General features: G+C 41.5%; 1 protein-coding gene across 5 annotated transcripts in view; it reads right to left on the bottom strand.

Moving 5' to 3' along the window:
* The window catches only part of DIAPH2 (diaphanous related formin 2), a 172,755-nt gene that overhangs the window by 48,443 nt on the left and 111,433 nt on the right, over window positions 1-12,879 (bottom strand). For all 5 annotated transcript variants that reach the window (XM_041396311.1, XM_041396306.1, XM_041396308.1 and 2 more), the window contains one exon: window positions 4,142-4,237. In XM_041396311.1, coding sequence (XP_041252245.1) covers window positions 4,142-4,237 — 96 coding nt within the window. The remainder of the gene's footprint in view (window positions 1-4,141; window positions 4,238-12,879) is intronic.

Here is a 12,879-nt window from a genome sequence, read left to right as displayed (position 1 = left end):
TTAAAAACAAATCCAGAATGTGTGCTAAGAGAGCAGAGGAACTGCCCAAGAAAGACAGATCTAAAGCAGGAGAACTTCATGCATGTCCCTGGCAGCACTGCATCCCCAGCAGGGACAGCCACTGAAATTTGGCCCAGGCCACCAGGGAGGCTGCCAGAGCTTGCAAACGTGGGAGAGGGCACTGGTTATTAACATTCCTAAAAGAAATTCAGTGCCATGCCAGAAAAACTTAGAAACTTAATAAAAAGAACCTTAGCGGAATAGTTAGCTCTGTGCAGAAATTTGCTTAAGCTAATTTAGAGAAAAAAATTATTCCTGAATTGGTATTTTAATGATTTCATAGCCCAGGGCAAGGATAAAGGGCAGGGATTATTGTGCAGCAGCAGTGCTGGATGCAGATTTTAATGGCACCCTGTGATAAATGCCACCTAAAACTGTTCTTTATTATCCCAATATTGGCAAACGTGCAAAATGCAAGTGTATTTTTGGAAGAGGAACCAACATTTCTAGAAACTGATTTCTAATTATTATTTTGTAGGCTCTCTAAGCAAAGCAATCCACTGAAAGGACAATCTCTCACCCTAAAATCCAGTGGCTAGAAACAATAAAGTGGAGCACTGAGCTCAGGAGAGAGGAACCACACAAGGTTTTTGCACATTGAGAAGTCTGCAGAAGAAAGAACACAAAACAGGGAAATATAAAACTAGAGGAGGGGGGCAGGAATTTATTATTATTACTTCCATGACCTGCTAACAAAACCATTTTTACTGGAAAAGTCTGGGGTTGTAATGCAACCCATTAAAGTGTAGCTTTTCATTTCCAGGCTTAGCAAACAAACATAATGCAGTGAAACATATTTGAAATGGGTTTTATTGTTCCGAACCTGTCTGTACATTTCACCATTTGATTTTTCCCCAGCAGGAGTACTGCAATGTTGAGCAATCCCTCTCTTCCCCTTCTGCACCTCTCACCCAGGCTGAATCTGACTGGAAATTAGTTTACAAGAAATTATTTGAAAGGCATCACCATGTAAGCACAAATATTCTGCAAGGGATAGCAGCAGCCCCTGTAAAAAAGGCAAACTGAAGAGGTGGAATGCCACTCCTTTGGGCTGGTGGAATAACTGGAGCTCTGTCATCCAGATTAATTAATCCCTCCCAGGTGCAGACCACTCACCTAAAGCCACAGGGAACACTAAAAGGGTTTTTTGGCCTTTTTTTTTTTTTTTTTTTGCAAAGTTGCGTAGTTTGAGCCGAACTGATCGAAATGCCAGCACAATTGAAACTGCAGATTGCTCCTTCTGAGTCAAATTTCCTGCAGGAAACCACTGGAATAAAACACACCAAAAGCTAAATTTCCATCATCTTCTGATTGCAGCCACTGTGAGGGTGTGAAACCTCTCCAGTTTTCATTCTCACCACGAGAAGATGCAAACAGAATAAAGAAGTTTGGAAAAAGACAGATCTAGAGCACATCCATGGAAAGTGTACAAAAGTGAACCCACTGTAGTGCTGAGTGGTTTTGGGGGCATTTTCTTTGTGGGTTTTTTAGGGGTTTGGACAGGAGTTTTTTTGCCTTTCTGTAGGGGCAAATTAGCAAAACTACAAAAAGTAAACAAGCAGAAGTTGTTTTTTCTCCTTGCTAAACTACAACCACAGCTGGCACAGAAAAATGAGAATCTGTGTCCAAAACAGGCAGAAAACTATTAATGGATTTTCCTCTCAAACCATAATGTGCAACCAAGGTAAGTTCAAAACCAAAACTTTGCTGGACAAGTCTAACTTTGAAACAGCAACACCTTTATTTATTTTTCCCCACAAGTGTCCCAAACCCAGGCTAACTCCAGAGTTCAGCTCTAACACTGCCCAGAAACGCCTGCCCACAGACAGAATTATTCCGTTTGCCAATCACAACCACAGAACCCAGCAAGCCCAGAAATCCCCCAAACTCTTCTTTCCAGGCCTTTTATTTCCTTTTTTCCCTGCTTCCACTGGACCAGAGGAGGCATGGAATTAATTGTTTATTCCAATCTCAGTGGATGGAACTCTGCAGGACAGAGTGGCACCAAGGAGGGAACTGTCATTGCTCCTTTTTTGAAGGGGAGGTGTGGAAGGTTGTAAATGTGGCCCAGGATTTTCATGCTGTATTTCACTGCTCAGAAATGTCACAGCCACATTTTTAGGCACCTTTTGGTGTGCAGACAAGTTTGTCACAAGATGTCACATATGTTTCTAAACCACATGAGAAAATTTACATGAACGTTTCAATGAGATATTTGACCAGGAAAAACTTTTATTGCATCCTATTCTCAAGTCTTAACTACCCCTGAAAATTTTACTTTATGGCCTCCTTCTCTCACAGAACACTTACATTTGGCCAGAGTTTGGACTGGAGGACCCAGCCCTTTTCTCACAGTGAGTTCTCCAAAACCAATCAGCTCCTTAAATTTAAAGCCAGGCCCCACTGGAATATCCCCTGACTCAATGAAATTCCAAACACAGACGTCAAAGTAACTACATAAAACAGAAGATCAGTCAGAGGCATTTTTAATTAGCTCTGTCCCCTGTTTTTGCTGAGGAATCCCTGGATTTGCCCCAGGTTCAATCATCTTCTGTTTTCTCAGCTGCAGCAGATTTGTGCACTCTCCTTTGGTCCCTGGGAAGCTTTGCTTTGTCACCACTTGGTGACAAATGTCTCCTCTAGTCACAATAGAGAGAACCATCTCTCAAAATGATACTTCTCAAGATAGGGGAAAAACCAAGTTTTGATCGAGGAGTTCCTTCACATCTGATCTGAGAGCAGAAACAAGCCCTGAATTAAGAATGATCCTGGAACTGTAGCAGAATTGACTTCAGAGTATGAACAAATCAAGTCACTTATTTGGTTTTTTTCAGTCACTTACTTGGTTTTTTTCAGTCACTTATTTGGTTTTTTTTAATAAGATCACGAAGCCCTGAATTAAGAATGATGCTGAACTGTAGCAGAATTGACTTCAGAGTATGAACAAATCAAGTCACTTATTTGTTTTTTTTCAGTCACTTATTTGTTTTTTTTCATAAGATCACACACATGGCAAATTAAAAATAATTATGCACTACCTTTGCTACTAAAGAGGGTAATAGAATTTGCCTTTACTCTTCTGTTCCTCTAAAAAAATTCATCAGCCAAATGAACCTAACCCCAGCTCACTGAGGATCAGGTGGATTAACATGGCTTATTTATGACTCTCTTTTGCCAAACATATCCAAACCAAGCTTTTGATTTTATGCCAAATAACTTCAACTGTAGATTTTTAAGACTGCATTTTTTACTATAAGACATGTTTCAAATGAAAAATTGGAAAACATAGTTACCATGAGCTTTGATGAAAAGTGAAAGCAGAGTAAATGCATTTCTCAAAGTGTGTGCCACTGGAATATCATAAGCAGAGAAGTGAACGAAGGAAATGCTCCCACTGATTAACTTCTCAAATTGTCTCAAAGCCATCTCAAAATCAGCTTTGCAGGAAGAAGCAATTGCTCAGTAAAGTGGGCAAAGTTCAGTCCAATACTCCAATTCTTCCTCAGGAAAACGAAGGTATCTTAATGCATTTTTACTTTTAAGACTCCAAATACTGGAAGTTCCCACCAGAGCAGAACACACCCAAGAGCAGTGCTTGGAAATGATGATCAGCTGAACACTCAAATCTTATTTGTTAAGAAGCTAATACTCCTCATGGCACCACCTACAATGAATTAATTATACTTACAGCTGTAAGAATCAAGCACACTTAGTGCAGGGGTGTTTAATTGTCATTTCAAAGCCAACAGGAGCCCTTGGAGCACACAGTAACCCGGAAACCCAGGCGCAGGTTAAAAATCTGTGACTGTGCTGGGCTTTCACAGGAGCTCACTGCCCAACAGCAGCCCACAGTGTCCAGTGAAAACTGCTGAAGAGCCAACAGGAGCCCTTGGAGCACACAGTAACCCGGAAACCCAGGCGCAGGTTAAAAATCTGTGACTGTGCTGGGCTTTCACAGGAGCTCACAGCAGCCCACGGTGTCCAGAGAAAACTGCTGAAAACTGCAAAGATTTGGCAAATCTTTGCCAAGCAGCTTCAGCCTGCTCTGTTCACAGCCCAAACTTTGCAGAAATTCTCTTACCTTGCGCTCGCGGCGTTCGTTTCCTGCGGTCCCTGAAAGCTGCTCCCGACTGCAGGGCCTCCAGCAGGCTGTCCATCACCCCTGTCTCGTCACCCTCTGTGGGGAGCAGCAGAAGAAAATTCCATCAGTACAGCTGCAAGCAGGCTTTAGAAGGAAATAAGAGCCCAAGAGTTGTCCCGTTTCCATAAGGCTGCCGGAGGGCACATCCCAGAGCAAGGCTGCTGGCAGGGCAGGGGCACTCTCTGCTGTGGGGTGATGCCCATCAGGCCAAAGTGGTGCCAACCCTACTGTTCTTTCACCTTGGAGTGTTACCCTGTGTACTACTGATGCCAACCCTACTGTTCTTTCAGCTTGGAGGTGTTACCCTGTGCATTACTGATGCCAACCCTAGTGTCCTTTCACCCTGGAGATGCCAACTCTACTGTTCTTTCACCTTGGAGTGTTACCCTGTGTACTACTGATGCCAACCCTGCTGTCCTTTCACCTTGGAGTGTTACCCTGTGTACTACTGATGCCAACCCTAGTGTCCTTTCACCTTGGAGATGCCAACCCTAGTGTCCTTTCAGCTCGGAGGTGTTACCCTGTGCATTACTGATGCCAACCCTAGTGTCCTTTCAGCTTTAAGGTGTTACCCTGTGCATTACTGATGCCACCCTGTTAAGTTTCTTTTTCTTGGGCCAGGTCTCATAAGCCCTCAAAAGAAATATAATACACCCAAGGATAGCTCAGCTATTACTTTGGGGGCATAAACCAACTTCTGGGCTTCTTTCCTTTTTTGGGGGACAAAGGCTAGTTTTGCCACTGTGTCATGAGGGTCACACTCCTACAGCACCCTCAGCATGCAGAGGCAGCTGCTGCTGAGTGATTGCTCTGCCTCGCTGCTGAGATGGCTGAAGGCTTTTCTCAAATGGAAATGGGTCAATTTGATCAATGCACCTGATGGCACCGAACAGCAGAAAGTTCAATGTTGCAGTACAGAGAAAATATTTTATATGGTGCCTCCCGACTTCATGACTCACGAGATCTGTGGAAAAATTATCTTTACAATCAATGGATAGTCTTCAGGTGACATAAGGAGAGAATGAAGAGGGGATAATCATGCAGTGGAAGTCAGTGGTGTGACATTTCTTAACAGCTGAATTTTACTCCTGCTCAATTTTTTATTTTGCTTTTTTTATAGCCAAGCTAACTCGCAGCCTTTAAATTGATGGACTTTATGGTGCATTATGGAAATCTGGGTGGAAAAATTACTTTTTATATATTTGAGTCTTTACATTCCTTTGCATTTCAGGCTGTTAATAACAGTTGACAGCAGCATTCAGCAGCATGAGAAATAGAGGTCAAAGAACTGAAAGGTTGCAAAACTACTGATGAATGCCTCTTTCTGTTCCCATATCTGTGTTATAACCCAAAACTAAAATATAGGTTAGGCTCAGCAGGTAGGTGGACATTTCATCCACATCTCTCAGACTCCAAACTCATATAAATTTCCCCATGTGGGAAAGGGAAGATCATTATGCAAAAAAAAAAAAAAAAATTATGGTAAAAAACTTCTGACTCAGACAAAGTGTGGGAGGTTAGATGCACATTCAGGCTCTCAAATGCTCAAGTTTAAAAGCAGCCTAGTAATGAATAAGCTGTTCTGTCCTGGTTCTCTGTTCCATTCAGATTTATTAGACTCAATCCAGACCTAAAACAGAACCTGGTTCCAACTTCTACAAGCTGATCAGTAGAGTAACTACTTGATACCATTAAATGATACATCCACTAATGGAAACCATCCTACACACGCCACACAACACCCAGAGCTCTCCAGGGCAGGAGCAAAGGGAGCAGAGCAAGTGCAGGAACCAGCACAAGACTCTGAAATCCCACTTTTAATTACATTCCATCTAAAAGCCTTAAACAACTGAGCTCCTGCAAAACAAATAAGCAAATTAGCTTTTCTCAATTCCCACTCACATCCAAAGCCAGAATTTTCTCTGAACTCTACAACATAATTGTTTTTCTTTGTGCTTCTTATCCTACCCATGCTTATTCATTGATTTGTTGTTGGCTCTGTATTAAATTTACCTTCTAAATCAAAGGTCTGTGAATACACTTTGTCTAAATTAATACACATCAAGTTGGTCTGAAACACTTAATGCCAGTGACTGCAGACCCAGAACTAGTTAATATCTTAGAATATTTAATGTGTAGAAAAATTACAATATTCTTCGATCTTCATTAAAAGTAAGAGTTGGCAGACTTTATTAAAAAAGACAAAAATCCTTCAATACTTCATGAATGTTTATGCAGCCTTCCACTTTTTTGCTGAGTGAGCTGCTCTACCTGCTAATTACTGCAACTGCCAAAAGCCAGCCTGGTTTTGGGATGCCAGAATGTACAACATAAAACACATTATTAAGGAAGCTGCAGGACAGACTGATGAGATTTTTAACTCCTCAAAGTAGAATTCATGCAAGGTCTGATCTCAGAAGTGCATCTTAATCAAAGTCTTCAGGTGGTTACGTGGGAACTGGACAAAGAACTGCATTTCAGGGAGCACTGATTAAAACTGAAAAAATAAAATTCAATAGAAATTTCTGTCTTTCCCTACAGTTCTTGCTGCAGTTCTTCACACAGTACCAGCTACCTCCTCCATTTGTCTTTTTTATACCACCCACAGCAATTTATAGACACAAATAAAAAACTAAGACAGAAATTGCCAGAAGTTTGAAAACTAAAAAACTTATTTCCAACATTTCTGTCAGCAGAAATAAAATACACAATCATTATTTGTCTTTTAGATGTCTTTCATTGTACACAAGGACAGGAGTTTCATCTGGAACAAGTAATTTTCTTCCTCATTGTTTCTTCTTCAAGTTGGCCCCAAGCATTTAAAAAAGAACAAAAGTGTGGAGACATGCAAAAAAAAAAAAAAAAAAAAAAAAAGTAAAAAAAAAAGTAAAAAAAAAATTGGCATTTCCTTTGATTGGCCTCAGCAAAGAGCCAGATTCACTCCAGGTGTCAAAGAGGACTGCAAAAGGATTCTCAGTGCTGAACTGATGTGTTAACTACGAGCCCCATTTGTGTGAATTTGGGTTTGACACCAGTTCTATTCCCTCTGGTCTGGAGACCCAGACTCAGGTGTGTTTTTAGGAGTTTCAGAAATGCTTGTGCTCCTGCAGGGCTTACACCCAAATCAGCAGATTTGGGCCACTTTTAATGCAATAACAAAGACAAAATAACTTTCTTCTTCCATAGAACAATATTCTTGCTCCTTGCACTGCTGTAGAGACCCGACATGCAGAAGATTTGGAATAATAAAATCATTGAAATAATTGGATGAGCGTGTGCAACTTCACAGAGCCAGGGGCTCTCCAAGAGGGAATGCCCAAGAGAATAAGTTGATAAGAATCTACAGAGGTGACCAAAGAAACAGCAACAAAACCCCAGCATCCTGTGGCTCCAGGAGCAGTGGTGCACCAGCTTGATTACAGCATTAGAGAACAGAAATCACCCCTGGAAAAGCCTTTCATGTAACCAGGGGGTGCATTCCGGCACAGAGTGCCCCAGGCAGCACAATTTCTTCAGCCCACGCAAAGCAGCCACTGCAAGGATGCAGGACAAGCTCCTCCTGTGCTTTGGGACCTGGGCAGCCCCAGCAGAGCAAAGAGAAAAACCTTCCAGGGCTGGGACTGCGGCGCCAGGGTGGCACTGCCCACCCCACTGAACCCAGCTGGCCCCTTCCTGGGCTCTGCCAGGCAGCAATATTGACAAAAAGGCTTCTAAATGGAAGCTGAGGGTGATGTTTCAGCAGGTGCCAGCTGCTGGGGTAACTGGGGGCTGCAGAAACTCCCCCAGTGGGGTTGAACCAATGGAGGCTCCCGGGACGTGGGAAGAGATGGGAATCTTGACTCTGTGTTTCAGAAGGCTGGTTTATTATATTATGATATATATTATATTAAAATGATATCCTAAAACTACACTAAAAGAATAGAAAGGATCCATCAGAAGGCTGGAAAGGACACGAATGGAATGATAACAAAAGCTCCTGACTCTCGGAGAGCCCGAGCCAGCTGAGTGTGATTGGCCATTAATGAGAAACAACCAACCTGCACCACTCCCAGCTGCACCTGCTGCATTCCACAGCAGCAGATTGTTATTGCTTACATTTCCTTCCTGAGGCTCCTCAGCTCCTCAGGAGAAAAAAATCCAGGCACAAGGATTTTATAGAAAAGCCAATGGCCCAGCTGCAGTGGATGTGCTTTGCCCAGCTCAGCCCACAGCTGGGAACTGCTGCTGCTCCTGGGGTGCTCTGCTGCCCTCCCTTCTTGCTGCCTGCCCTGATGACCACAGGAGCACCTGTACATATTGACAAACACGTTTTGCTGGCACATTTTTGTTTTCTAGTATTTTCCACGTGCACTTGCAAAATATCTTGTACTCGTTATTATAAATATACTGACTGCAAACTGATCTAAGTTTATAAGAAGTGTAGATATTGCACAGCCATTTGGACAAAGGTTTACAGGAATTTTTTCATAAATTTAGGTCCTTACTGAAAGAGTCCAGTCAAATACCACATTAGGTAACACATGCTGCCTTCTGCTGCTCCAAAGAGATTTAAAATTATGTTTCTATCCACATCTTGCACTACCCTGTTTTGCTTTGAACTTTTAAGCACTTTTCAAAGTCTAATGTGCGTCCTGTAGAAACTTTTAAACAAGACTTTTTATTCATAACCAGTACCAGAATTTTTAATTGCAATATATTCACTTAAAAAGGTCAGCTCTCAATGTCTTTGGGAAAGCGTGTTTTTGTGTTCTCCTCATATATTTGCATTTTATTCATTTGCTAAATTGGTTTTGCATGCATAATAAATATCTCCAGGAAGCAGTCCTGCTCTGCAGCTTGCAGCAGAGTGGTGTCTCGTGCCTCTTGTTTACTTTTTAATTAGAGTAGAACAAGTTAGGACAGTGTGACTGAGAAGTGAACCCCAGCTCATGTCAGTTTACAAAACAAGGCAAAGCCTTGCTTACACACCAATTAAGAATATTGTTGATGATAACCTGACCTCAGGCTTAAATAAATTAATAGGAGAAAAAAAAAATGTGCTTTGTTGCACAGGCAGGCTGTTGAAAGCAGTGTTTGAAATGCACTTTTTTTTTTTTTTATTGGGAGATAATGTCCCAGTGGTCAAGGTCTGCTGTGGCCTCAGCACCTGGAGCCTCATCCTGCAGGGACCACACCTCAAACAGGCTGGAATGTGAATTACCTGGAACTCATGGGGAGAGGTTGCCTCTGTGTGGGAAGGAAACGATTGTACAGCTCACCAAAAAAAAAAAAAAACCCACCCCAAAAAATCCCATGTGATACCTCACTAATTGCACCTGAAAATAAAGTTCTGCTGCAGTTCCAAGGCTGCATTTAAGCCACAGCACTGAGCAACTTTTAATTTCTGTGATGAGCAGATAGGTAATGCAGAACAAATCATCAATGCTCTTATCATTGTTAATAATTTCCTTCTAAAAATTCCTTATTATTGAACAATTGCTCTAACATTGTAGGGAAAAAAGGAGTTTGGGGAACACATTCTGAGGAAAGGGGAGTTCTTACACATTCTTGATGACTTTTTACTTTCTTTTTTTTAATACTGATGATGGTTTTGATTGGGATAGAGTTAATTTTCCTCACAGCAGCTGGTGGGGGCTGTGTTTTGGAACTGTTGATAATTCAGAAGGGTTTTCCTTATCACTGAGCAGCCCTTACACAGAGCCAAGGGTTCTTCTGCTCCTCAGCCCATCCTACCCTGACTCCTGAACCAGCCTTACAGTAAGGCTGATCAAAAATTATTTCTGAAATGCTTCTTAGCATTGTAAATTCTACAAAATAGCAACTGTTTTACGACAGTTACACTGAGATAAACAAAATTAAGGCTAATTTTAAAATTAATAACAGCACCTACTTTTTGAAACACAAATAATTTCTCTAAGGAAAAGTTGAATTTGCATAGAAAGCTCCCTGAAGTTAATACTTGTTACTGTTCAGTAAATAGTCCCCGAGAAACCTACTGTTAAGAGAAAAAAAAATCCAATTTTTCTTTCTTCCCTGCAATTATCCCAATCACAGATTTGTCAGTCTAATATTTTTCTCCCCAATAAACTCAGTCAGAAGGTACCACATGGGCCATCTTCATTACCAAAACCAAATTCTTCCAGAGCAAAACATTTAAAGGCGAGATTAAATTTCAAGCTGTAATTTCTTTTTAACTTCCTGTCCATGCTCACATCCATTTGCATTTCTCCTGAGCTGCTTCTCACCCATTCAGCAGCAGTTCAGTAACTCTGACACTCACCCCATTCTCTACAGCACTTTAAACTCTGCACAAACAGCTCTTGCAAAGTTTTTTAGCAATTCCTGCAGAATTGCTTTGAAGAGGAAAACTCAAACCTGTAGCTGCTCACCTTTAAGCATAAAGCAAAGCTCAATCTGGTTTTGTTCTGAGAATATCAGGTTTCAGGAGGTGTGCAGCATATTCAAACAGACCATCAACGTCAATATGAAAAATAATGACTTCCCAAAGGAATTTCAATGTTTGCCTCATTGAGATCCAGCACCACAAACTAATAATCTTTAAAATGTAAATAAGAGCCAAGATTTACCACTCCAGCTACCCCATACAATCACCAGCCAATACAGAAATCCAAAAAGACATTTACAAAATAACACGTAACTCGTAATAAGCTTAGTATGGATTTCTGTTTATGCTAAAGGACGTGGAAGGAAGACAAACCAACCACAAAAGCAAAGAATCATTAGAAAACTGCAGCAAAAGCAATCCCTGGAATTATATCCTGCACCAGTGAAATCAAACAGCAGCACAAGGAAAAAACACACCAGTCTGAATAAAAAACCCATGAAACCTTCTATGGGGGTACTTGGGAAGGGAAAGCAGGAATATCCATCAACCTCCAGCACAGAACTGCACTGGCAGTATCTTCATCTGCGTTAGGGGAGAATGTTAATATGTCTTCAAAACAATTAATTCAACCCTAATTGGCACTGAGAAAGCTCATTCTATCTTTTATCCGAATCCTGGTAGTTAAAAGGTGATTTTAATTGCCATGGTAATCAGATATAATGAAGAGCAAAACTGTTTCTGATTAAATAACATTTGCATCAGAATTGCAGTTAGACACTTGGCAGCTCCCAGGAAGCTGAATTCTCCAATTCTTCTTCTCTCTCTACTTCAGGCATGCACACAGAAGCAGTGCTGCAAGAATTTTGCAGATGTTGAATCAGATGGAAGTCATGAAAGGCTTCTCCTCCCAATTCATCTCCCATAAAGAGAAAGAATTGTTCATGATTTGAGGTGTGAAACCTCAGATCCGCAGGTGTGTGCAGAAGGCACAAACCTTTCTGTGCCTCCAAACCTCACCAGGAAACCTGGATTTTCACCTGGTGCTAACCATCCTGATAACTTTTCGGAATATTTCTTTCTATAGAATTTAAAAAATATCTTTGCATTCATCTTTAAATATTTTGGAACGTTCAGCAGGTGTTTTATCAGTTTACATGTAGTGTTTGTGTGGCAGCTCAGTTACACAAAGCACAAAACCACCAAGCTGAGTAAAAGTGGTCTTCAAAATACTGCCAAAGTCTGAGCTATCTCATCACTGGGAAATATTCAGAACAATTCTTGGTTCTGGCCACACTGTGCTTTTCTACAGTTACACCAACAAACAGATACTAATTTTAAGTTAATTAATTATAACTAACCTAATCTGGATTCTCCAGTGACCACAAAAAGTGGTCACTGAATAGGTCAGGAAATAGGAAAAAATGCTTTTTATAGAACTGCACAAGAAGCTGGAAAATGCAGGAAGGCAATTGCTCTGACCTCAAAGGCTGCAGCTCTGAGTCAAATTTGACTCTGGGAGATGCAGAGAAAGAGCTGAGAGAGGGTGAGGTTAAAATGAGCCTTTGGGTGAAAATCACCTTGTCCAAGTGACAGCTTGAGAGGACATCTGCCTCCTTCCTCTGAGCCTGCTGTGTCACATTCGCTTAGACAAATTTACAAACTATTTATATAAGCAGCAATGAGCACACAGAAGTAGCTGCATCAAAAAAAATTAGTTTTTTGGCAAAAACAGTCAATTGAATATCAATGTCATGGAATCCACTGGGGATGGAGGTTTAGCCCTCCTCCCACCACAGCAGCAGAGCTGTAATACATGAAATGGATGTTTTAAAATATTAACAAATTGGAAAAAAAAATTTAGAAGTATTAAACTAACTTTGTGCCACAGGTTTCTAAACATTAGTTATTTAAATGGCAGCTTTGGTGCATTGGGCCATGTAAAGACATTCATATATTTGCATTTTCATTGAGAGAGACTACAATGCAAAATGGAACCTCACTTGTATCGTTCAGCAGGGGAAGGCTTTCACGATGGAAAGCAGAATGCTGTCGGTGTGATTTGTGCCGCTGCTGAGAGTGCTGTCCCCTCTCCTGCTTGGAAGGGGTGCAGAAGAGTGAAGGTGTGCTCTCAGGGCTGAGCTGAGGCAGGGCAGGAGCTGTGACTGCAGGCAGAGCTCAGCTCAGCACAGCCCAGGTCACTGAGAGCAGCCCCAGGGAGCTGGGCACGCTTGTACCTGCTCACCAACGCTGCCTGCAGCATCCCAGGGGCAGCTCAGACACCTCTCCTGAGCACCCTGGCACAGGGAGTGAAGGGGGATTTAACTCATCCCAC

This window comes from Onychostruthus taczanowskii, unplaced genomic scaffold (genome assembly GCF_017590055.1).
Source record: "Onychostruthus taczanowskii isolate IOZ18803 unplaced genomic scaffold, ASM1759005v1 scaffold13, whole genome shotgun sequence".
NCBI lineage: Eukaryota > Metazoa > Chordata > Aves > Passeriformes > Passeridae > Onychostruthus > Onychostruthus taczanowskii.
Note: the sequence above shows the minus strand (reverse complement) of the source record. Positions and strands in the feature narration are given on the sequence as shown.